This window comes from Coccomyxa subellipsoidea (assembly GCF_000258705.1).
Source record: "Coccomyxa subellipsoidea C-169, whole genome shotgun sequence".
Lineage (NCBI taxonomy): Eukaryota > Viridiplantae > Chlorophyta > Trebouxiophyceae > Coccomyxaceae > Coccomyxa > Coccomyxa subellipsoidea.
The window spans coordinates 575,052-599,279 of NW_005178033.1; the positions used below are offsets into that span (position 1 = coordinate 575,052).

Consider the following 24,228-nt stretch of genomic DNA (forward strand, 5'->3'; position numbering starts at 1 on the left):
TCCCTGCAACTGCCAAGAAGAACAAAAATAGGCCTTTTTGAAGTAATTGTACACTTTCAAGCTTTCTTGGTGTCAGAATGGCCCAGCCTTGTATTTGTTTTGCAGATTTGAAGTGGTTGTGGGCCTAGGCTCTACTGGAAGAGCTACGGTCGCTGAAGTATTCTCAGGACCTGTTTGAATTTTGGAGTCTCAAGATGTACATCTCTGTGTATCCGGTTGTAGAACAAGGGCGATAGATTTACAACAGGGTCCTGGACTTTTCAAGTAATAATCAGATTTTTCACCAGTGAAGTGTGCATCGCCCAATGCTTCCAATACTTGGCAAAGAACTCAGGGAGTCACCTTGTAATCAAGCATTCAAGAATACTCTGGATCTCTGCCACTTTTTGTTAAAATTGGCTTCCAGAATTTGATCACTGCACTTCTGCGCCATGTGATGCATGCAGGGCAGCGCTCTCTCCCTTTCTGGCGGTCAGGCACATCTGTGCTGCATATCTGCAATTCTATGCTGCTGATGCTGCTACTGTACAGTGTGCTTTTGACCCATTCTAGTGTATGAGGCCCCATCTCCGGTGCACATTGTTTATTGTCTGGAAGAGGTTCAAGTCAAAGAGCTCGCAGCGGATGGGCATCTCCACCTCATAGAAGGGGTTCTTCAGGACAAAGTCGCAATAAAGATCATAGATCCTGCACACATGACAGTAATTGGAGCAGTCAGCATCCTCATCATCACATACCCTTCCTGCAAGGACTGCAACAGAATTTCCATTGTTTAAAAATGCATTGAGCAAACTTCAATAAGGGGTCACAAGAAGCAGCGCACGTGTCTTTGAGGAGGATGTCCACATCTGGGGTGTTGGGCTCCACCACCATGAGAAATTTGGTGCCTGTGAGCGTCTGGAAGCAATGCAGGTCAAAGGTGTCCGCATGCAGCAGCTCTATGCCTGTGCAGCCGGGCGCAGGGGACAGCTGCGCGGCGATGGCATGCAGGGAATGCCTGCGGCATGCCTCAACTTCAGGTCATACAATGTGGTTGCTGAGGCTGTATATCTAATAATATTGCTGAGGTCAAGGCAGCGATGATGATGTCTTTAGAGCATTCTATGTTATGTGAAAAGTGGGGCAGCAAATATGTTGGACCTGATCGCACTGAGATCAAATCAGAGTTGCACATCGAGGGAGCTGCTCACCATATACTCGCCAGCCTCAGGGTATCATTCAGGTTGTTGCTCGCCATGATCACAAACTCCTGAACATTTGAAGGGCAGGGGGCTTCAACAAGTCTTTCAACGTCTTGATGACACTTGCGATGCAAAGAGTGATCTTGAAGGGAATCCCTCTGCAAGACATCGCAAGGTTGCAACACTAGCAAGTATCTAGTGTCAGCCACTACATTTTCATCGATCTCACATGAGCGTAGAAAACCAAAGCGCTCCGACTTGCCTTATTGTAGATGAGGCCTCCTGATTTATTGATGACATAAAGCGCATATATAGCAGGCATGATGACGGGTAGCCTTGGATATGCTTCATACTTTTCTACCCCGCATTCTAGATCTTAGACCTGCAAGGATAGTATCTACATTTTACAGTATCTGGCAGATCACTCTCACAATCACCAGCCTCTTCGGCGATGAACAAATGGTTGCTGATGTTGGCAATCGAAATAGGTGACAGACACCTAGTGTAAGGCCTCCCTGCCAGTTTCTTATTTATTGCTAATCAGGCATCAGGTCGAGAAAGCGTTCGCACACAAAACGGTTTGGGAGTCAAGGACGTTGTGAGGACAAGGTGGTGACAAGCAGTTACTCAGCATGGCCTCGTTGATGTCACTCAATGCAAATCTGTTGAGATCCGTCAGATCTCTTGCACATTGGCGCGCATGTCGCGCTTGAAGGATGTATCCTGATGGTGGAGGAGGGGGCCATCGCTGCACCACCCCCTCCACTCTATGACGCTTCTGTGTGCTCGCTGCGAAAAAGACAAAGACGTCCTGGTTTGCCCAACCCCCTTTCGTGTACAAGCCCACGCAGATGAATAGGCTCGCTAAACTAGAGGATGAAGGGGTCCCTGACATCAGCAGGATGGGGGATAGCCTGTTGCCGTACGGTGACACACTGCACTACCCAACTTGTGGATGCCCACCAGGATGGCAGAACAGCACGAGAGCCGCAGACATTGTGGACTTGCTGGCACAGCAGGCGTTCAAGGGGTATCAGGCTGGGCGGCTTGTGGCCACCAGGCCCCTGCGAGTGCTGTACTTTCTCCCACACCACAACGTGACTGGAGGCATGAAGTGCTTGGTGGAGCACATAAGGTTGTTGAAGATCCGAGGTGCGACATACTCCTCGGTTCCCAGCAAGACGCTTTGGCATATGCGCTGCTCTTACACACACTCGAGACCTTGCATCCTTCAAAGCTGCTCAACACCAAGTGTTTGTCATATTTTGTACTGTGGCGACCTGGCCTCACCTTGTGGATGCCGATGTGGTTAGTGTCATCCAAGTCTTAGAACCCGCTTGCAACCATGCAGCAAGCGTGTCTCTTAGAATCCATGCAGGCTCCATTCACATCCAAGGTTGCATGCATGCGGCAGACTCCATTCCTCGTCATGTAAGCCCTCATGTCCGCCAGAAACAGGCGTGGCTGTCCGTCTATCTTGTGCTGCGCCTTGTGCATGCAAGTCATAATCATTGTCCTTTTGCATGCATGCAGGCCACACTGTGATCGCTGCGCATCGCTCGGAGACGGCCGACCGCGCGATGCCTCCTTGGACGCGGGTGGAGGCCAGCGTGGATGTGGTCTGCAGGCTGCATCAGCGCATCAACGACGTGTATGACGTCACCAAGATTGATGTGGTCGTTGTTGGCATCTTCCACCAGGTGGGGCGGCACCCCTCCATCTGCATTTCTTGTGCTCGAGATTGCACGACACAAGCTGCGCCTGAGACTTCAATTAGTGGCTGCGGATGGCATCTTAAGTGGATGACCAGGCAAACAGCACACTCAGCTGAGGCTGGCCTGAGCCTAAATGGGTCGAGAAATCCTCTTGCCCCATCCCATGGGTGCACAATTAGGAACCTCAATGTAGGCGACGCTGGGAGGTCTATCGCATGGTGCCTGTTTTGGGGACTGTTCAATTTGGCAACGGCGATATGGCAGAGTAGCAAGCATGGTGGATGATGACGGCCTGTGCGTACAGGTGGCTGAGCTCCTGGTTGGTGTGCCGGCGCCAATCCTCTACTGGGAGCAGGGACACGAATGGCTGTTCGGGGACCCAGTCAGGTTCCAGGTAATGAGCCAATTCTGAATTGCAGTGCTACACATTGACCAAGCTGTTACCGCTTGGAGAAGCAAGGCAGGGCCGCATTTGTGCAATGCCGCCATATTCAACCAGCGGTGCTTGATCACTCCTGGGATGTCTTGCTCCCTGCATTGCAGCTGCAATCCTGTATTTATGGCATGCTGCATGCCAATCGGGCTCTGTGAACCTGCACAACCATTTTCCACTGCTTCTTCAGCCCCCGGCCGTATCGCTGCGCTGGTGTACCAAAGTGAACACCTGGTTCCCAGGCGAAAATGCTGTATAGCTGCCTAGGGCTATTAACTGAGTGGGTGAGATGAAACGCGCAGGTGGCGCACAACTACCAGCGGCAGGACCAGCTGTTCCACAAGGTGCTGCACCTGCCGGTGGCGCTGGCCGCGGTGTCAGAGGCGGTGCGCGCCATTCTGCAGCGCCAGTTCGGGCGCTCCTCGCTGCTCATCCCCAACGGCGTCGACTGCGACCGCTTCTTCCCGGGGCCCCCCGCCGCCGTGCCCCCCACCGCCGCGCTGACCTCCCCCTCCAAGGGCCAGGTGCGGGGGGACATTCGACCTCCCTTTATTTGCATGCACATGATGCTTGCACGCTGACATGGGCAACTTGGAAATCTCTTTCTGTGTCGGGCATAGCTGGCTAAGAGATGTGGATCTGCTGTTTAATTTGGCATGACAACCAAATATAATATCTCCAGTCTCCCTTGAGTGGCAAGCAGGATGAGCTGCTTGCGGGTGCTGTGGTCAAGACAATCAATTTTCCGGCTTATAAGTGCGGAGTTTGCTGCTTGTTCTTGCCAGACATTCAATAAACTGGGAAGTTTGACGATCAAGCTGTCTGCTCTCGTAGTATGTCTTGCACAGGGCACATTTAGCCCATTCTTCAATTACGTTGCTTCCTATTCCTATGTCACAACAAAAATACTGAGCAAAGCAGCATCAATTACTGAATGCAAACTATCGCGCAGGAGAAGCGCGGGGAGGAGCATGCGGGCAGGCGGTCAGTGCTGCTGGTGGGCAACCCAGCGCTGCCGCTGAAGGGGTTTGACGTGGCGCTGGCGGTGCTGTCCATGGTCAACCGCGTGCTGCCGCTCGACGTGACCTGGATCTGCCAGACGCACCCCACGTCCGCAATGGTCTCCGGCCTCGCCTCCTGCGGCCTGCGCATCAGCCTCCACGTCAGCCCCTCCCAGGTGCGCATTTTTGGATGCGCGCACACTCTGCAGATATCACTGTTGTCCTGGACAGGTGAGCAAGTGGCCAACGACAGTGTGCTTCTGAACCTTATGCAATGCTTGTGGTACGTATTCTTTGGCTGTGTGCTTTCCTGGATCATGACGATGGGACATAAGCTCGTAACAGTGTGGGCTCCACTTATCCAAAAGCACCCCTGCTATTATGCTGGATGCTGCCACATTGCTGGACAAAGCGTTTTTGGCAGCATCTTGGTATCAGTGCTGTTATCAAAGTAAATTCCTACAGGTCGCGAGGGTCATAATGGGACCCATTCTCCCCTCTTGGCGGCTGCAGTGGTGAGCCTGACTGGTGTCTTTTGCAGGAGCTGCTGCCGGCACTGTACCGGGGCCACGATGCGCTGCTGTTCACGTCGCGCTACGAGGCGTGGGGCATGCCGGTGCTGGAGGCCATGGCCAGCGGCCTCGCCTGCGTCGCCACCAACTGCCTTGGCGTGCAAACCTTCGCGCAGCACGGCGTCAATGCCCTCCTCGCCGACACCCAGGTCTTACTCTTCCCTGTGCCACTAAGCGGAGTTTTGTCAGGCGCACCTTCCACAGGAGTTAAAGCTCCTGTGCAGACAAATGTCCTCATGCCAGCTGCTGAGCCTCTCGCTGCCAGGTGCTCTGGCTTACCTACGCCCATCTGGGGCAAAGTTTGTGCTCACGGTTGCGTTTTGGAAACCGCTGCATCGAAGAGCAGCAGTCTGACAGTGTAAATCCGCAGCATGAGCACCCTATCAGTGGCGGTTGTGTAAAGCGGGTGCGCATGCATGTTCGCAGGATGTGGAGCACCTGGCGCGGCTGCTGCTGACGGTGCTGGTGGAGGACTCCCTGCGCCAACGCCTGGCCATCGCCGCGCGCGCCACAGCCCTCCAGTTCGCGCCCTCCATCATCGCCGACAGGTGCGCGCTTTTCTGTGCGGCCATCTCGGCGATCGCCTGCTTTTGGTGCATGTGCCGGATGGACCCTTCAGACTAAGACTGATGGCCTATCCAGCGCAACGCACATGCTCTGGGTGCTTAAGGCATTCGTTGGTGCCTTCTCTGAGTGCCAAGGTGGTGTCCCTCATGGGAGGTTCCCATGGCATTTTTTGATACACCCTGTAGCCTGCTCTGCAAAGCCATGCAAAGTTCGCGAGCGTAAGTCTCACAAGGCATCTGCCACTCGGTTAATCCCCAAAGGAACTAAATAGCCAGAGATCATCAGAATTTGTAGGTCATATTAACTAGTACATGGGTGTGTGACGTGAGGAATGCATGCGCAGGCTGGAGGCGGTGCTGTACAGCCTGACGGCGGGCGCGCAGGACCTGCTGCACCTGCGCACGCCTGCGCTGGCCGACCTGCACGCCGCATGCGCAGCCGCCTCCCTCGCCTGCGCCAAACCCGCCGCCCCGGCCGCAACATCGTCCTCAGCTTCCTCCTCCCAGGTGCCGCGCACCAGTATTTTTGGGGATTAGTACTCAAGCCCTTCAGCGGTGATTGGCCCCGGCATCCTACAGGCCCAGCGGCATGCCGGCCCAAAAAGTTTGCATGACCGCTAATGTAGAGAGACAAAAACCTGAAACCTGACAAGACATGCTCATTTGTTGATTTGCGTGAGTCTCAGGGCCATCACCTTCTTGGTGTGTGGATGCTGGTATGCATGGCATTTACGTTTGCATGCGTGTTAGCATCCATACACAGGAGAGGCTGCTGGCCTTGGAATCAAGGATACTAAATGACCGGGAGGGACAAGCACCAAGAATTGCATGTGGAGTGCTGTTCTTAGATGCTGATGAATATCGATGGTTCCTTTCGACAGGTGCAAAGCCGTCCCGAGCGCATGCACAGCAGCGAAACCAATCTGGGCGCTGACACTGGGCGATGAGCGGCCTTGCCCTTGCAGTCGCTGGAGAAGGGCGGGGCAAGTTGTTGAGCAACAGTGTAATAGAGTGAGCGGCCTGATGGGGTGCCCAACTGGAGGCCCCACCTTTTGCCCTGAATCCCAATGCGTTCCTCTGTCAGGACAACCCTGATGACGCCCCAGCCAACAAGATAAGGCCAGGACACCTGTGCCTGGTGCTGCATGCTAGAGCTCGTGGAGCCTTGGCGGTTGCTCTGGGCAGAGCACTATAAAAGCACTTGAAAGTCCGTTGATGCAGTTCTCACGCCATTTGCAATGCGTGGGACAGTTGTTGCGCATTAAGGTCTGTTGCCGCGTCCTGCTTTTGTGGCTGCTTGAATCGGCGCAGATGGTTTGGCAAGGATTGCATCCTTGACCAGGTACCGGTGTGCAGGAAGGTCTTCCTGCACACAGCTCTGGTACTGCAGAGACAACTGTACCAGAGCAATTATATGTCCTTTACCACAAGTTGGAGTGACAGACCAACAATTGTGTCGTACAGTCAACATAATATGTAGCATCCCCGCGCCCCTTGCCCACCGTCTGAAGTGATGCAGATTAGTCTTCCTTCCTGTGCAGCCATTTATAAGTAAATATTATAAGATCTGAAGAGGCCCTGTAAGGTTTATGTAGCGGATGGGAGGTGCATCAATATACACATCGTCCCCTAAAAATGTGGGTCTGCGGTGGAAGTACTTTCTGGAGTGCGGCTTGCTATCAATACCGATGTTGCCATCAATGCCAAGAATGGACTTGATCAAGCTCATCAGAACTGTGCATACGGTACGTACCGTATGGACAAGACGCGCTTAAAATGCATGTGCATAGAAGTGGGCGCTTTCAAAGGTGCCAAAGCCCCAGATGCCATGTTTTACTGTGCATACGGTACGTACCGTATGGACAAGACGCGCTTAAGATGCACATGCATAGAAGTGGGCGCTTTCAAAGGTGCCAAAGCCCCAGATGCCATGTTTTACCACTGCAATCTTCAGGAGTTTACACACCTCCAGATTTGCTTCGACCACCAAACAGCGTTGCACGAGACAAACACATGCAAAAAGGCTGTCACACAGCTGCAACATGCCCTATATCAACTCCTTTGAGCAGCTACACTAGTCCACATTTGAAAAGTAGGATGTGATATTTGAGACCAGGCAAGTTTCCAGAGCACCACATTTCAGGACCTTTAACGCATGCGCAAGAAATTCGAAAAACTACTGGGGCATCGCAGCATGTACATACAGGGAAATTTGCAAAAGCGACAACCGGTACAGAGAGTGCTCAAGTCCAGCGCTGAACAGATTGGTGCCGTCCTGCACTTCAGGATGCAATGCTTAACACGGCGCTCTCGTACAAAGACAAGTACATTCCCGGGATGTTCTCAGCCTGAGAATATCAGGGGAGCACCATACACTTATGTGCTCGTATTTTGTTCCTTTGACGAGCAAAGGAGCCTTTTCAGCTCATTTGCCGCCAGCAAGGATTCTCTTTGAGATTATTAAATCAGCCTGTGAGAAGCCCCTCTGTCTCTGCCTTGTTGCGCGCAATATTCTCCTCCACTCGCCTCACCAGTTCGGCGTGCAGCTTGGGCCGGTAGCCCAGCACAAAGAGGCCCTCCATCCATGCGAACAGCCCTGCCAGGACTAGGCTCTGCCATTGTGCACAAACACATAGTGAGTACCAACTTTCTTTTTGAAAAAATGACAGGCAGATGATGACAAGAACGCCATGATACTGTCCAACATGTGCCCAAGAAGTGATGTCAACAAGAGTTCCTGGGTACCTGCATGAAGCTGTCCAGCAAGGCTGGCTTGCGATGCTCAATCAAGATGTGGCCCACCTCCACCTGTGTCCAGCACAACAATGCCTCATCACTGCGATTCTGTGAAAAAGAGCAAAGCCAGCCTTGTGATGCATAGCTTTGTACTAGGCTGAGGGCGAGTGGTACAGCTGAGGACTCGCCTGCAGGTACCAGGAGAGAATGTGGAGGCCGATGGCCCAAGCCCAGGCATAAGGCACATGCTGCGCAAAGGCAGTGGCCGTGAGCCACATGGGGATGCCCAGGAGGATGCCCCAAGTGGTGCCAGCAAAGGGCTCCAGAATCATGTAGTAGAGGGCATACAGGATAAGCACCAATAGGCCCCAATTGAGCACCGCAGCACTGCACAGGCACAATGGCGTCAGTTCAGACTCACACCTTCAAGGCATCATATTAAATGCAGTATGAGCTTCTGTACATTCTCAACACACCATATTCAACTTGCACCTGTCTTCCTGATTCAGCAAGCTCTAGATGCCTCTAGGAACATGATGCTGATAGTAAAAGGCCAGAAGAGCAGAGCCAAAATAAGTCACCTGGAGATGACTGGTGGCAGGAAGTTCAGGTGGGCTGGCAGGTCAAAAGAAGTAGGCAAGGGAGCATAGGCTAGCCAGACGGTGATGGTCCAGTGAATCAGTGGGACAAAGACAAAGTGGATGCACTGGTTCCATCCACGGGTGTGGTAGCTGCCGTAGAATGTCAGTTGATCCATCAAGTTGAAGTTCAGCCCTGGCACCGACATCTTCGTCCACTGTCCTGCAGTCCACAGTATTGTGTGTCAGCTATAGCAGCTGTCAGAGTCACACGGTGATGTCCATGCTTACATGCATTTGGATTTTCCCTTTCCATTTCCTGCCGTTGCATATTCCACCACATTCTAACGGGGACATGTCCAAGGGTCTCCAAACAGCATCCGGTGCTGCAGCAAATATGTCTGTAATTGATCAGAGCTTCTCTCCTGTTGTGGAACAGAAAACGTCACTCACCTGGTAAATGAGGCTGGATGAGAGGGTGACAAGTTTGCAAGGCTATTTCTAGAAGGAAAGACACGAAGGAAGAGATGCAGATTATTGCAGTAGCCACAGTGCCTCTTGTGCACGTTGTCTTGCAAACTTGAATAACGATCTGAGGTCAGCAAAGCTCACAATTGAGCAGCAAACTGTCCTGTGGTCGCCTGCGGTGATCCCGATGAAGGCATTCTTGGTCCAATTGTCCAGCTCAGCGATGAGGTGATGGGGAAAGGGCGCAAAACATTGTGGAAAATTGTTTGGCACCCACAACTTCTCACACTGCGTTGGATGGCAGCTCAAAAGCTTGACATCCAGGTCACAGATCTGTCTGATCACCAGGAAGCTGTGACCCAGCTTCACACAGGCGAGGAAATTTGCATCATCTGCTCAGCTGAAAGTGCTCAGCTCCAAGTCCAGACTAAAGCTGGGCAGTTGGTAGGAATATTGGTCACAGAGGACGAGAACACTCGACAACTGTTGAAGAGGGGCAGGGGAGTCGTCCGATCGCTGAGAAAGCAGCAAGGAGCAGTCGTTCAGGTCCTTCTTCGTGTCACTGACGCCCCGCCCCAGCCTCTCCTGCAACCAAGTAAGCCTCAGGATCGTAAATTAGTCAGTTTTGTGCTTGCATGCACGTTAAAGTTTGGCCATGATCGCTAAATATTAGGCACGGTGGAAAGGCTTCATCTTTCATGACTGGGCCAATGTTGCTTGTATCACTATCTCACAAGTAGTAATGTCAGCGCTAGCTGTTGCATCTTAGATAGGATTCTGTGCACTGGATTTGATGTACTTTCTTTTGGTTAATAGTGATTGGGCTGATGCATTCAATCCTGCAGGCAAACCTATCCAAGAAGTGGAGGTGGCCGCAGCAGTCGTCAAGACAGACGCTCTCTACAACCTCGGTATGCCTTGCACTTTGCAGGTTATTTCAATTCTTCAATTGCATTTTATTTCTGTGTGTACTGATTGGACCCTGTTTTGTTTTGCGTAGCAAGTAGCGAAGAAATAAGGGCACAGCTGAAGGACGAGCGTTTGCAAGATCTCATCAGAGGTGTTGACTCAGCACACGATAGGGAGAAGGTACGGCTACACCCTGTGCGCTGGCAAATCAACAACCTCCACATGATTTTGCTGAGCTGGTCCTCACCAATATCAAGGTAGGCCTTTAGCCTCTTTTGCCTTTGCAGGCCTTGAAGGAGGCCTTGCTGCGGCCAGACTTCAAATCCTTCAGCGACAAAGTGCTGGCATCCATCACACGTGGCTTGTGAGCCTCGAACAGGTCTGCCCACAAATGCTCGGACACCTCGCCACATAAATACCTCAGTCCTGCACCTTGCTCAATCCCCTTGCCTGCTGCCACAGTGGCCAAGACTTCTCATGCAATCGTGAATTTATGCGAGTCTGACACGTACGATTGTCCATCTGCTGCAGGGGCAGAGGTACCCAGGATGTTTGACTACGTGGACATGCTGCAAGGCCCCTCAACGGGTGCAGTCGACTCGGACGATGAGGGTGCAGAAGCCAAGGGGAAAGCTGCCCAGAAGGGGGCAGACAGCGCAGGCGGCAGCTTCAGCTTCTGGGGCATGGCCACAGCGCTGGCCGAGAATGTGAAGAAGAGCACTGCTGAAATTGCGGCCAGGTTCGTGCTTCATAAGCAGAACTTGCGTTGCACGCACATGTACAGCTGATGTAGCTTCTACAGTGTTACCAGAACCTTCTGTCAAGTCATGTCCATCCTTCCACTCCTTGCCATCGTCATCGGAGTAACATTTTGGTAGTACTGTTGAGACGGCTGTGCGCAAGGAATAGAAGGACGGTCACCAAGGCTGACAGAGTGCCCAGCGCCCTGATATGGAAGATTTGTGCCTCGCTTATGGGAGGTTTGCACTGTGCCTTAGTGTGAAGGAGACGGATTGGAAGGCGGAGCTGCATTCCTTCTCCAAGGGTGTGGCGGAGGACTCCGCGGAGGCGTCCCACATAGTCCACAAGGGGCTGGAGCGCTTCCCAAAGGAGGCAACCGCCCACCTGCCTGCCAGCCTGGGAGTGGGTCTGGAGGGCCTGGGAGAGCACATGACCGGCAGCTTGGATTCCCAGCAAGTGCAGGAGCAATTCACCAAGGTGAGTGGCAGTGGTTTTTCTAAGAAGTCCGTTTTATAGGCGGGTGCCAAGGGCATGCATGATGAAAATTTAAAAACGTATCTACTCAATCCTCCACAGTCTTTTGACAAGCCTGCTGGGAGGCTCCCAGTCAAGATATACAGAATTGCGATCTCGGCGCTTTGCTACCCACGAGCGTCTCATCTGCTGGCTCCAACTGCGGCGTTCAGCAGTGATGAGGCGGTAGGCGGCTAAGCGCCAAAATCCAGTGGGTGAAGGTATCAAGAATTTGCTCCCCAATTCATAGATTGAGGTGAGTGATCGCCAGCGCTGCTGCGGGCTCAGGTGGGCTCGCGGCTGCGGGGTCTGGGCACGAGCGTGTTCATGGGGACACGCGAGCTGCTGGAGCAGGTCACCGACGCCATCTCCAGCGAGCTCGACTCCATCGAGGGCATGGCCGCGCACAACCGCCCCGGTGCCGCCAACCGCTCCGCCGCCCGGTGCGCTCCTGGCCTGCATGCCACGCATGTAATCTTGCTAATGTCGATCGCTTGTTCTGCATACATGCATTCAGTTTGCACAGAAGCACCAGCCACCACAAAGAATGGCGCGCAGATTGGTCCAGGCTGGGCTAGTGCTGTCGGCTCAGACCTGTTCAGAGCAGTCTAGAAGCCTTGAGCTGGTCTGGCTGCACAGGATCGGCCCACCCTGAACAAAGCTGTCAACTGCAATCAGGATGCCAGCAAAGTCATGCAGAGCTGCCACTTACCCTCAGCTCAGCAGCAATTGTCTTTGAGCAGGTCTCCGACGTACCCAGCCACCGGTTCCTGCCATCTGAGCAGCACGTGTGCAATGAGGCAGGTTTGCGGCTGGCGGCGGCGGCGGCGCGCGGTACAGCCGGCTGGACGCGGAGGTGTCGGCGATGCAGCGCAACTCGTCCACGTACTGCGACGAGCCCGAGGACGCGGCCGACTATACGGCGTGGCTGGCGGCCTTCGATCTGGCCGCGCGCAAGCCCGACATCGACGCCATCATCGCCGACAACGCATTCATGGCCGAGCTGCAGGCCCGCATCGTGCCTCTCATCGTGCAGTACGACGAGTTCTGGACGCGCTACTTCTACCAGTGCGGCCCCACCGTCATCTGTGCCGTGCCCCTCTGTTCTCCTGGCGTCTCCTGCGGAGCTGCAGCGATTGTTACATTTGTACATTTGTGTGGGAGTGCAAGGATTTTTTTTCGTGAGTACTCTGTTGACATTAGCTGTCGAGCTGGCATTTATGCAAGACAAATTGCCACTTTGAGCGAGGTGACATCATCTGCCTGTTGCACCTGGCTGATTGATCTGTGGCAGAGGCTCCTTTAAAGTACTGCGTGTTCTGACAAGTAGAGCTGCGCAGGCTGCACAAGCTGCAGCAGAAGCACGAGCAGCGGGTGGCAGTGGCGCAGCGTGCGCGCGCTGCCGCAGAGGATGAGGTGGCCTGGGACGACGACCCGCGCGTTCCCTCCCCTGCCGCCTCCCCCAGACCTGCCATCACCGCCGTGCCCTCGCCAGCAAAGGTGCGTAGGCATCTGCTTTGGGTCCTGGTCCTGGGCTTCAGCTGCTGGTTTGTTGCAAAAAGTGTGATCCTCATGACATTTTTGGCGGTGATTGCATCCCGCAGGAATTGAATGAAAGTTGTGCTGCAGGATGGTGTGCGCGTGGGCACGCAGAGCAGCCCGCCACCTCCCGTCAGCGTCAAGCCTGTGTCTCCCAGAGTTGAGGACAAGGGGTCTACATCTTCCTCTCCGGTGGCTGTCAAGGTAGCCTTGGATCTTCTGCCACAAACGGACCACTCCCATAGCTCATCGGCTCCTGTGCGTAATATTGACACTGCTGTGAATTTTGCACGCTTGCTTGTTGGCAAAATGCAGGTCGCATCCTTCGGCCCCTAAGTATTAATTAGAAATCGGCTGTGATGCAGCGAGGCGACGAGCACTCGGATGTGGAAACGTCGACCGCGTCAGACGAGTCCAACGGCGCGCACCCCTGGACGGTCGTGACATCTCCCTCGGCCAGAGCCGCCGCCGCCGCTGCCACAAAGGCGGCATCGGTCCCCGACGAAGGCGAGGTTTCGTCGCCCATTGTGTCCGATCTGAAGCCTGCGGTGGCCACCCCAGTGAAACCTGCCACCCCTCCCAGACCAGGTGCGCTGTCAGCTGCAATCCTGAATGCGCCACGTGGAATTCTTCTGATGAGCCCCAGTGTACAATTTCAGATGATGATTCAAGGACGCACCAGGTGTAGCCTATGCTGTGGTCTCATCTCATGCAGAATTTCTGGCCTTATGAGGAACAAGGTGCATAAAGTTGAGAGAATGCATGTGTCCCTGCAGAGACATCTGAGGAAGACACCGCAGAGGGCTCCGGCGAGTCTCCCTCGAGCAAGGAGGACGCCCCTGCAGCCAGCCCAGCAGCAGGCAAGCCTGCGGCAGACAAGACCACAGCTGCACCGGTGGTGCCGGCTATCAAGCTGGCAACGGCAGCTGCAGGGGCGGCAGGAGCAGTGGCTGTTGAGAAGCCTGGCATTGTTGAGGATGAGGATGAAGATCTGGAGATCAGCGATGAGGATGCTGCGGCTGCTGAGGGTGGTGAGTCCGATGTGGACGAGGACTGGGGTGGTGACTGGGAATAGGAGGTGAAATGCTTGGCTTCAGAGGTGTCTATGGAACCTGGGCGCTCCTGCATAACGAGGGCCTGTTCCACCTTTTGGCGGGCAGAAACGCCGTGGGCGGGCGCAGTTTGGAAACCTTTGCTTGTCTGTTGATTAATACGTTGCAATGCCGTCGGCGGCTCGAGCCTTTGTGGTATGTGTGGACTGCTGCACATTTGTACATTATAAATAATAAGCACGCGTTGTAGCATACTGGCAGCCTTATGTCTGGTGAATGTCTAATGTATGAGGGAGGTTTTTATTGAAGAACAGTCATTTGCATGGTGCACCCGGGTTTTGTGGATTGGCAGGCCTTTTCCTTTTGCACAGCCACATCCAGTCATTGTACTGCTATTCTGCGACAGCTCGAAGCAAGTGCAACTTCTGAAGCTGGCTGTATCTGCAGAACGAATTCATGAAATCATCATCATGTGCCAATTGGCTGAGCATCATGTGCCGACCAGTCACTCAATAGCCCGATGACCTCCTTTACATTGCAGAGAAGTTTTGGCATGGCACACTATAACGCATATAGACACTAGTCTTGAGAGATTGATGAACTTCCCAAGCCGATAACCACAGTCTAATTGTCACCATATGCAGGACGTACAGATATGTGCAGGCCTAAGACACATCTGTGCAGAGCAGCTAATATTAGATGGGAGTCTATATCACTCCAACAACTGCTCATAATGTTCCCCTGGGAATCTCAGCAATCGTTGCCGCAGTATAGACTGACATTCAATGGCGCGACAACTGCCAACTTAGAGGTACACTTATCCAATGGTGAAATCCACTCATTCCCGAAGGGGCACTAGCTAGTTTCCAATGCTTTCATCACCCGCCTGCAGCTTCTCTTATCCTAACGCAGCACCCACACAACCCCGTCCTCTGACCACCTTTGTACCTAGCAACACTCTTGTCATGCAATAGTTTTGGGAATCGTCTGTGACACGCAGTCACTGAATTCCAATAAAGCGGTGTGTACACCATGCGAGCAACGTGCCAACATGCAATAAAAAGGAATGGCCCAAAACACGAGGATAAAAAATGGAAGTAAGTCCCCAATCTGATAGTCCTGGTTTGACAACCATTTTTTTGCTGGTTTTCGGCTGTAAAACTTCATTTCATGAGCGGCCTGGCAAGCTGTCTTGCTGTCCTTGCTGCTGCTTGGGCCCTCTGCAGCAAATCCTGCAGCTCCATCTGCACCACAAGATCAAAATCAAAAAGCTCATCCCAAATAACTGAGCTTGCTGTGTAGAGCTGGAGTTGGAACCAATATGCTTCCTTCCGCCAATCGCTGAAGCAAGGCACCATCCTCAAGCACGAAATTGATGCAGTCATCCTGACTGAATATCAAGAGACAGACGAAGCGTGAGCAGCCAGGCTGAACCCATGCACCTAAAGGATCTCTACCTCCTTCATATTCAGCTGACAATAACCCACCTCAAGCGGGGTCGCTTTCAAACAGGGTAATCACTTGTGATACGAATGAGCGAGACAGACTGCGAGCATCTCATATCAATTCAGATTTTGACAAGCAACATCCGATCAGGGCTTGAAAATTGAAACGGAAACCAAAAAAATTCGGGTGGGGGGAGCGGAGAGGGCGCGCCTGCATGGGCCCGGCAGCGCGCCAGTGGTCGTCGGCGATCTTGATCGCGCGCAGGCCGGCGGCCCGGGCGGTGCGCGCCGTCTCGGCCGCCACGTCGCGCGCCTCCGCCTCGTCATCCTCCAGCTCAGCTTCCTCCCCGTCCTCCAGCGCCGCGTCCGGCTCCAGCGGCGCCAGGCTCACCAACACACCGGCCTCCCACCGCCCTGCGCGGTCCAGTTCAACTCTCTCAAGTATTGCCCAAGGTCACCGTGACGCCATGCAAGGTCCTGGAACGATAAAAATACAATGAAGAATAGACAGGATATTGGAGGTAAGCAGAGGAGACATGGAGGAGGCCTGCGCCATTGTTCTGTAGGGCTGCAGTGTGTTGTTCGGGAAACCTGACAAATTGCCTTCTGTCAGGTTTCCAATAGCCCCGGCTCACATGCGGCTGGGGTAGTTGCACAAAGGGGCGCGCACCGTAGGACTGCTGGCTGCCCACGGTGACGACGGCCCAGCCGTGCTTGGCGCCAGAGTCCCAGGAGCCCTCCAACACGGCGCCGCTGGCCGCAAACCGGTACACTCCGTGGCCGTGCGGCGCGTCGGCCGCGCACTCGCCCTCGTAGCGGTCGCCGTTGGGGAATGAGTAGATGCCGCAGCCGCGCCGCTGCCCCGCGCAATACCCGCCCACCTGCGCAATCCACCCCAGAACTTGCTTAAGCCCACTCCTAAAGCACAATGCTGTTGTGGCTTTGCCCCTGCTTCAGCAATTCTTGCACTCACCAGCGCAAAATCACGACCTTGCCTGCTGTCTGTCAGCTGTTTGGGGACCCACATCAATGTACGAGTGGAAACAAAGTAATTCCAATGCAGGACCTTTGATGCTCAGCAATGCCAGTCCAGTATTCATGAGTGTTTGCAAGGAAGGAGATCAGGCAGTGGAACAGGTGAAGCAGAACAGAATAAGAATGAGGTCGGGGGAACTCACGTAGTTGGAGCCGTCGGCGCACTGCTGCATGCCCATGCCGTGGCGCAACCCAGCACGCCAGCCGCCCTCGTAGTAGTCCCCATTGCGGTAGTGGCACACCCCTGGCCACACCAGCCATCTTATATCAACCCTGCTGTAATGTTGTCACCACGGCAGCACGCAGCAATGTTGAAAAGCTGAGGACAGCTTCCTCTTTGGCTGGATATTGAAGAGGGTAGCAACAGCGGGGAGAAGTGGAGAGCTGAAGCTCACCGAGGCCGTGGCGCAGGCCGGCATGGAAGGAGCCCACATACATGCCATCCGCAAATGTTTCCGCCCCGAGCCCCTCAAATGCTCCGTCCAGAAACTGCGCAGCGCCCACAACCCAGAATTTCATCTCTCATGAACCACTGATGCGGCCATGCCATCCACATCTTTCCATGGAATACCCAAGAAGTTCAAGCATTCCGAAGACAGCTTTGGTGGAGTGATTGGCATAAGATGAGGTCGTATGGAGTACCTCTCCCTCGTAGCGCGCTTGGGTGCTGTCGAAGGCGTACACCCCAAGGCCGTTCATTGTGCCGTTGCTGATCTGGCCGGCATACTTGTGGCCGCTCGGAAATGACACCTTCCTCACCGGCGCTTGCCCTGCCTGCAACACCATCACACATACAGTTTTTCAACCCACACACACAGATAAATTCCCCATGTGCTGCCTGCAGCACCCCAGTGGTGTGATATCTCTTTAAATAGCCAACTTCCTCCCCACATGGCTTTATGCTCTGGGACAAAGTAATCCTGGGCCCTCAAATCTCAAGCTTGCATAAAAGTTCCCCTGTTTCAGCCCCGCTCATCAATCAGGCCATGTAACAAGGCACGCTCACCTCGTCCGTGGCGGAGGCCGGTGGTGGGCTGGCGGAGTTGTTACGTGTGAGCTTGATGGTTGGCGGCTGCAAAATCGGTGAGCAGCCGAAGAAGCGCGCCAGCTCAGCGTTCACGCCCCTGAGGCGGGCCTTGTCGGCGGAGGCTGTGCCGCCTGTTTTGGCGCTCCTCAGGGCCGCCTCAGGGGTGAGCACCGTGCTGGGGGACCCGGCGCGGCTGCCCGGCAGCTTCAGATTGCCAGAGTACGCCGCCGAGCTGCTGCCGCTGCTGCTGAGGGTGCTGCAGGGGCTCCACTCCGGAATGCGCGTCGGCTTGCGCGCCGGCGGTTCCGGCTGGCGCGTCTCCCCGGCCGCGCTGTTCCCTCCCGACGGCGCGGCGGCGGCCGCGGCACGGCCGGCGACCGGCGCAGTTTCCGGCCGGCCGGGGCGGGCGGCGCGCGGGGGCGTTGTCATCCCCTCGGCTTCACCGGCTTCATCTTGGATCGACGCCGTGTAGCGCTGCTGCTGCGCCTGAGGGATCGGCGGCGGCTGCGGTGCGGCAGCGGCCGGAAGCTTCGTCGGTGTGGCTGTGTCCGGCAGTGGGGCTTTGTTAGAGCCTGATATTGTGTCGGGCTCTGGTGACGCAGCTGCGTCCTCGCTGGATGAGTATCCGCTGACTTGCACCTTGCCAAGGTCGAGCGCTAATTTTGGGCCTGTGGCAATGTGCTCTGATGTCCTTGTGATGCTGGCTGGGCTGCTCGCTGTTGGGCTTGGCGCGAGTTCTTCTGCGGGTCTTGAGTCATCCGAGGGGCTGGCAGCGGGTGAGGCATCCTCGCTCGCATTGCTGCAGGCGTCGTCGTCGCTGAGGTCATCTTCGCCGCTGACATCCCCGGTGATGTCACTGGCCAGGCTGGCAGGGATGCTTCCTCTGGCATCCGTCAGGCGCACGCTCGGAGAGAGCCTGATTGCTTTGGCAGCGCTGGCCCTGCGCAGAGAGGTTTGACGGTCAGCATTCGTCCATCAGCCATTGTTGCATTTCTGCCTGGGCAAGCTATTACCCATAGCAATTTTGGTGCAGTTCTATGGAGGACAAGTAATATCTCCAACTGAGCGGGAGATGGAGCAGCAAGATCTAACAGATATTATGGTGATTTTAGCTTTTCTATGTTCCTCTGGACTCTAATGCCTCAGATGACCTCTCATTGGAGTTATCTTTCACATGACATGCTAAGCTAACTGCACAACCGTCAGATGTTAAACGCCAGCGCCAAAAGGTGCTGTGCCAACACACTTGAAACAAGGTTTGCTTTCTAGCTTGAAGACAGGCGGATTGGGCGGGGAGATTCACCAGGGGGAGTGGGGGGCCAGCTCAATCCAGAGCTGCTGCAGGTCCTGCATTGCCCCGCCAACCGCACGTAGGCTCACCTCCAACTGCCGTGCACCCGCCTTGCCTGCACAGCCGCCACAGCCCACCCCTTGTTTACATGCTCCCATGTGAGGTCACTCACCAAGGAACTCAAACACAAGCTGTGCAGACCATGCTGCCGCACAGATAGGGGCTGCAAGATTGCGCACGTTGCAGATAGGAAGCATAAGCTTCTTTATACTGCCAGATCAGATGTCCCCAACCCGAGCGGGCATGCAGTAAGGTCTGAACACTTTGAGTGTGCCATGCAGATAACTGACACAATGCGCATATACTGCATTGTGTCAGGTTGTGACAGGTTGTGATGAGTAAGTGCACGCACCGTCTGCAGCAGTGTCCCGGGCGGTGTGCTCGCCGTGGCCGATGCCCGGCACAGGGAAGAAGCGCTCCGCCTTGGCGATCTGGTCGCACACGTCCGCAAAAGACTGCTCCGCCGACGCCAATTCCTGCACAGCGCAGCATGAAGCATGAACACTTTGCAGTTGGACCTACCGAGCTCCTATTTGCTTATTTTGACATTACAGGCTCTAATGCGTTTACTTGTGCCATTCACATGCAGTGTAGCAGTAGCATCGCTTGCATTGCAGCACTTGGCTTTGCTTCAGCTAATACAGTCTCAGCACTGCAGCACGAAGCAGGTGGGTGTCTGGATTAGGACGTATGCACAGCCAGAAACCGCCTGCAATGCACTTTTCTCTCGAGCTTCAAGAGTAATGAAGGGCCCACCTTGAGCAGGCGCTTGGCTCTGCGTACGCGCGCTCGGGCGCCAGGGTCATCCACAGCCAGTTGGCTGAGCTGGCGAACGTGCATCAGCAGCTCGCGAGTGCGGGGGATCATGGCGCTCACCATCCAACGCCGGCACCGCAGCTTGCCCCGGTGCAGGTACCTGCAAGATGCGCCACAGCCATCTCACCCCCACCGACCAAGAAAAGTCTGAACCTCTAATTGACTTATTCCTAGCTTATGCCGTGGTCCAGAGCGCGGGTGAGAACAGACAATCACTACGGAAACTAAATGGCCAGCTTTTGCAGGACAGCCTTTCCTGTGGGACTGTGACTGCGGCCAGTGAATGGGGTGGATTTTGGGGGCAGTTGACAGATGTTCACCCGTCGCGGTTGGAGCTGCCGATGTCCTTGAGCAGCAGCTGGAGCTCCGGGATAGCGCGCAGAACGGTCGTGGCCGCCGCTTGCGCGATGCTGTCCGCCGTCTCGATCTGCAAGCAGCCATTTGCGCCCTTAGTGCTCCCCACATATCATTGCCTTTTCGCCTCATCTCAAGACTGTGCGACCTGTGCTCCTCGTGCAACACTAGCACTTCTTACATTTCAAGATTGCGCGGGGCCTGTACGTGTGGCAGCAGTAGATGTTGGCAGGCTGCCATTGACAGCCTCCTTGATTTTCTCACAAGACAGGCGCTCAAGCAAGGCACACCGGACATCAGGATTCTGGATACAACTTTCATGGCAGGCAGGGAGGTCCGGGGTAGCTGATCGATGCATGATTGGTGCAGACTTGCGCAGATGGCTGCACGCTGTGGGTGGAGGGAAAGTTTGGCGCACCTTGGTGGAGGCAAAGGCGAGGCAGGCGGCCTTGTCAGGCGACAGCAATATGGCGCCCAGATCCATGCCGGCCAGGGAGGTACGCCGCCGCGCGGCCTGGTCCTTGCCGCGGGCGCCCCTTGCGCTGTTCAGCGAGCTGGCGCTGTCTGGCGCGGCGGCGCGCAGCGCGGAGCGGCGCTTGCGCGCCGCCTCCGGGCTGGCCGCCCGCTGCCGCAGCGCGCGCAGCCGCTGCACGGCCGGCGACGGCGCGGTCGGGGCCGGGGCCGGCTCGCTGATGTCAGCGGGCGGGGATGACACGTCGATGCCGCTGACGTCAGCCTCGGCGGTGATGTCAGCAACGGCGGTGATCGGGGGGACGTCCGCGGGGGGCCGCGGGCACTGCTGCACCGCGTCGGTGTTTGTTGGCGGCCGCTTGGGCGTCAGGTGCTGCAGCGTCGGCGCAAAGGCCTCTGCCGGAGTGTACGGGGATGCGGTAATTTCGGGCGCCTTGCTGGCCGTTTGGGAAAGCTTCTGGGCGGCCTTGCGGAGCCATGACAGCATCTGCAGGGCGAAATGAGGTGCCTCATACCTTGCCCATGTTGAGAGGCTTCAGTAATGTGTCATTGATTTTCATGAGACCAATGGAGTGTTTGCCACTGCAATCATTCACTGTCATATCCTGTCCGCTCAATTCCCTTCCATATGATGCATGTCTTATAGTGCCAGTGCTGTCTCAGTGGCAGAATGGTTGAAGCCAGCGGAGCCATGGGAAGTACCGGGACTTGGCTGGGCCTGGTGGCGGCTGCAGATTGCTTCTCGGCGGAAGGCGGGGAGCGCAGGCGCGGGATGGCGCTGTTGCCGGTGCTGCGCGGCTGCATGAGGGAGTTGCGGGGAATCGCGCCGTGGCTGAAACCTGCCTTGCTCTCCGACACTGCCCCTCTGGGCGTGGGGAGAGTGCCTCCAAACCCTGAGCATGCAGCAGCCCACGCTCTCAATTGCTTTACCGCATGCTGCAAGTTTGTGGCTTCCTCAGCCCCAACCTGCATTTCTTTTCATTGGTCCGCTGACTTCGCAACATATATCATCTGAGGCAACAGGCACCTGTGTCTGTTGTGAGTTTGGCAGGGGGAAACTCTTTTGGAGTGAGCCCATGCATGCTGCCTTTCCTTCCAGGTGCCTTCATGTTTAGCAGGTCAAGCTGGCGCCTTAGGGTCCAGTGGAATAAAGACACACCTCTAGGGGTACGGAAGGCGCTGCTGAGCTGGCGGGGAGTGGGCAGCTGGGCCGGGAACAGCCGGGGGGTGCGCTGCGTGAGGCCACCGCTGTTGGGTGACACCTTGAAAACAACCCCGCCCAGCTTGGCACCCGCGGCCGCGTCCACAGATATGCTCAGCCGATGAGGGGGCGAGCCTCGCTTAGTTCCCCCAATGGGAGAGGTTTTGGGGGAGGTACGCCGAGCCGAGATGGGCCCCTCGGTGGGGCTGCGGGGGGTCCGCGCCAGCAGCAGGCGGGGGGTCTTGGCGCCGGCCCGGGAAGCTACCGCGGCGCTGAGGGCAGCCAGCCGGAAGCCGCCGCGCGCGCTTTTTGGCGGCGAGCCGGCCTTTGGCGGTGAGCCGGCTTTGGGGGGCGAGGCCGATTTGGTCGGCCGGGGCGGGGAGGGCATCTTGCCGCCCCTGGGCGGCGAACCTGCCTTGCCCACAGCCGCCTTGCGCAGCTCCAGCCGAGGCACTGCACAGTACATATTGTACAACTCACACCTTGCAATTGTCAGAGTAAGATTGCCAGGTTTGCATAAAGCTTGACAGGAGTTATTTCGTGATATTTTACGGATGTCTGAGGCTAACAGGGCAACGCACCTTTGTTGATCTTTGGAAGGCTGGACGGCTTGATGGCCCTCCCTCCGATATCTGCACAGGCACAGAGTGCTTGTTGGCGTGTACTGTACTATAAAAGCAAGGCAGAAACATGCAAAACTGGCTCCCAAGAGCCTACCTGCCATGGGCGTGGACACCTTGCCGGTCTTCACAGGGACGGGGATAGCCTTGATGTCACCACCCTGCGTGGCCTGTCTCTGCTTGACAGGATCATAGCTGGCTCGCACGGGCACATCTGCACACGCCACAACCTTTGGCTGATCTCTTTATCGGAGGACAGCATGTATTATGTGGGGTAGAGGTTCCGCATTGCATCTAGTAGCGTGCGCTGCACATCCTTGACAACAACCATGACATCAACAGAAAATATTGCAGACGTGCAAGCCCCTCTTCATGACTCCAGGGGTGACTCACCGGCATACCGCTGATGGAACCACCTCAAGAGCGCCTCATGCGGCTCGGGAGATGACATGAGCCGCTGCCGATCCACAAACTGCAGCCATGTGTTCCAATCAGGTTCCCTGATTTACTCTGCTAAAACTTAACGCGCTTATATTGCATGCAAGTTGGCGCCAGGCACGCTTCAGGATTGGTGTGTTGGTGGTAGCTTACCTTGACGATATTGAGTCTCTCTAAAGTGGACTTCAGCACTCTGTAGTTGTGCACGAACTCATATTCGTATCTGGAGCCCAGCGATACCTGCAGATGCAGACTCAATTCCTTGTTGAAGGCGCTGTGGCAGGGCATCATCTTGATGTATACAAGAGAATGGTAGAGCCCCATTGCCAGTGCAAACGTTAAAAGTGCATAAACCTTAAAGTGAAACTATCGCATCGAGAAGGGCATGCAAACTCTCAGGTGCATCACTCCATCACCTTGCTGAGAGCCACACAGTTGGCGTGGAAGGCGTCAAGAATCAGCAGGTACACAGCACCGCTTTGAAGCTGCAAAAGTGCAAATCCAGTGATCAGTTGGCAACTACGTAGGATTAACATAACACAACTGAAGCAACCCTGAGTTGGTACCTGATCAAGCCTGTGCAGCTCAAGACCCAGAAGATTTGAGGCCCATGCAAGGCCATCACCAGATCCCATTAGTGGCGATTGGATCTCTCTTGTTTGGTTTTAGGTGTCCCTCAAGGATGGCTAACACTAATTATGGAACAATCATTCTTGAAGAGCCTGCACTTGGCATTCTCAACTTTCAGCAATACAATGGAGCTCTCCTCGTTCGGTGCCGCCTGCCTGTCTGAACGCTATATGTTATTGATCTGATGATCAGAGATGCCCCGACTGATGGCCACAGCATGCTTACAATTCCGTCGCCATCGGGCCTCTGGCGGTGGAGTCTCCAACTTTTCCAATGTTCAAAAGTGGAAGGCGCGGGACTGCATTTTACGTCGACGACCCTTGCCAGTGCACGTTGATTGCCGCGCAAGTGACCCAGCCTCAATTCGGGTATTCAGAATCGTTCTGGGATATCAAGTCTCAAAACTAGCGTCTGGAATCACCTGAAAATTGAGTTTCCACTGACAATTGTTGCCGAAAAACCGCGCTCGGCCGAGCATCGGTTTGCATGTGACGCTGCCCACACGTCTGTGCCCGATGTAATAATCGCTATGTTTTAGTGGGGATCGTGCTACTTACGTTATTTGAGCAATAATTTTCCAGCACTTTCGTCAATCGGCACGCCCTGGCACAAAGCAGATTCGACCAGATGTCTCAGGTGTGTCTCTGTTCCTTAGCCTGTCAGCTGCATGAGCACGAGATATCGAACGAATTACCAAATACCAACAGGTACAGGCGCCACTTTCTACAAACACAGTCCAGTTTCTTGGATTCATATGCCACCAGGTCTGCTGATGCCTGCACAGGAAGCCATGACCAGGTCATTGGGGCAGGCGAGCTCTCAACGATGGATCCTAC

At 55.1% G+C, this 24,228-nt stretch overlaps 5 protein-coding genes across 5 annotated transcripts; 2 read left to right on the plus strand and 3 right to left on the minus strand.

Moving 5' to 3' along the window:
- Positions 1 to 223: 223 nt before the first annotated feature.
- COCSUDRAFT_47777 (Sybindin-like protein) lies at positions 224 to 1,741 on the minus strand. Its single transcript, XM_005646684.1, has 4 exons — positions 1,444 to 1,741; positions 1,191 to 1,249; positions 824 to 997; positions 224 to 687 (listed from the first exon to the last, which is right to left on the minus strand). Exons 1-4 carry the CDS (start codon positions 1,501 to 1,503, stop codon positions 549 to 551), a joined length of 432 nt encoding a protein of 143 aa, XP_005646741.1. The 5' UTR covers positions 1,504 to 1,741; the 3' UTR covers positions 224 to 548.
- Positions 1,742 to 1,894: 153 nt separating this feature from the next.
- On the plus strand, positions 1,895 to 7,062 carry COCSUDRAFT_66497 (UDP-Glycosyltransferase/glycogen phosphorylase). The gene is made up of 9 exons (XM_005646685.1): positions 1,895 to 2,333; positions 2,715 to 2,881; positions 3,201 to 3,290; positions 3,632 to 3,853; positions 4,282 to 4,506; positions 4,872 to 5,051; positions 5,329 to 5,450; positions 5,813 to 5,975; positions 6,350 to 7,062. Exons 1-9 carry the CDS (start codon positions 2,033 to 2,035, stop codon positions 6,413 to 6,415), a joined length of 1,536 nt encoding a protein of 511 aa, XP_005646742.1. The 5' UTR covers positions 1,895 to 2,032; the 3' UTR covers positions 6,416 to 7,062.
- Positions 7,063 to 7,933: 871 nt separating this feature from the next.
- Positions 7,934 to 8,991, minus strand: COCSUDRAFT_16552 (hypothetical protein; the record flags this gene model as incomplete). Its single annotated transcript, XM_005646686.1, has 4 exons — positions 7,934 to 8,080; positions 8,214 to 8,304; positions 8,379 to 8,627; positions 8,786 to 8,991. 4 exons carry the CDS (start codon positions 8,989 to 8,991, stop codon positions 7,934 to 7,936), a joined length of 693 nt encoding a protein of 230 aa, XP_005646743.1.
- A 1,716-nt stretch (positions 8,992 to 10,707) lies between these two features.
- On the plus strand, positions 10,708 to 14,027 carry COCSUDRAFT_42569 (hypothetical protein; the record flags this gene model as incomplete). The annotated part of the gene is made up of 8 exons (XM_005646687.1): positions 10,708 to 10,898; positions 11,158 to 11,377; positions 11,702 to 11,856; positions 12,218 to 12,481; positions 12,754 to 12,913; positions 13,043 to 13,156; positions 13,318 to 13,540; positions 13,729 to 14,027. 8 exons carry the CDS (start codon positions 10,708 to 10,710, stop codon positions 14,025 to 14,027), a joined length of 1,626 nt encoding a protein of 541 aa, XP_005646744.1.
- A 642-nt stretch (positions 14,028 to 14,669) lies between these two features.
- COCSUDRAFT_66499 (hypothetical protein) lies at positions 14,670 to 23,053 on the minus strand (the record flags this gene model as incomplete). Its single annotated transcript, XM_005646688.1, has 18 exons — positions 14,670 to 14,680; positions 15,624 to 15,863; positions 16,120 to 16,330; positions 16,628 to 16,728; positions 16,880 to 16,973; positions 17,127 to 17,258; positions 17,491 to 18,451; positions 18,815 to 18,917; positions 19,215 to 19,338; positions 19,619 to 19,778; positions 19,999 to 20,105; positions 20,451 to 20,990; positions 21,206 to 21,396; positions 21,663 to 22,157; positions 22,286 to 22,336; positions 22,422 to 22,538; positions 22,718 to 22,796; positions 22,916 to 23,053. 18 exons carry the CDS (start codon positions 23,051 to 23,053, stop codon positions 14,670 to 14,672), a joined length of 3,855 nt encoding a protein of 1,284 aa, XP_005646745.1.
- Between the last annotated feature and the right edge of the window lie 1,175 nt (positions 23,054 to 24,228).

What these genes read in the sequence shown, in the direction of transcription:
- COCSUDRAFT_47777 (XM_005646684.1), bottom strand. Translation starts at nt 1,503, where the DNA reads ATGCCTGCTATATATGCGCTTTATGTCATCAATAAATCAGGAGGCCTC. An exon ending in GAGGCCTCATCTACAATAAG is followed by an intron (nt 1,250 to 1,443) that starts GCAAGTCGGAGC and finishes TCAAATGTTCAG; the next exon opens with GAGTTTGTGATCATGGCGAG. An exon ending in CTGAGGCTGGCGAGTATATG is followed by an intron (nt 998 to 1,190) that starts GTGAGCAGCTCC and finishes GGCATGCCGCAG; the next exon opens with GCATTCCCTGCATGCCATCG.
- COCSUDRAFT_66497 (XM_005646685.1), top strand. Translation starts at nt 2,033, where the DNA reads ATGAATAGGCTCGCTAAACTAGAGGATGAAGGGGTCCCTGACATCAGC. An exon ending in CCTCCCCCTCCAAGGGCCAG is followed by an intron (nt 3,854 to 4,281) that starts GTGCGGGGGGAC and finishes ACTATCGCGCAG; the next exon opens with GAGAAGCGCGGGGAGGAGCA. An exon ending in TCCACGTCAGCCCCTCCCAG is followed by an intron (nt 4,507 to 4,871) that starts GTGCGCATTTTT and finishes TGTCTTTTGCAG; the next exon opens with GAGCTGCTGCCGGCACTGTA.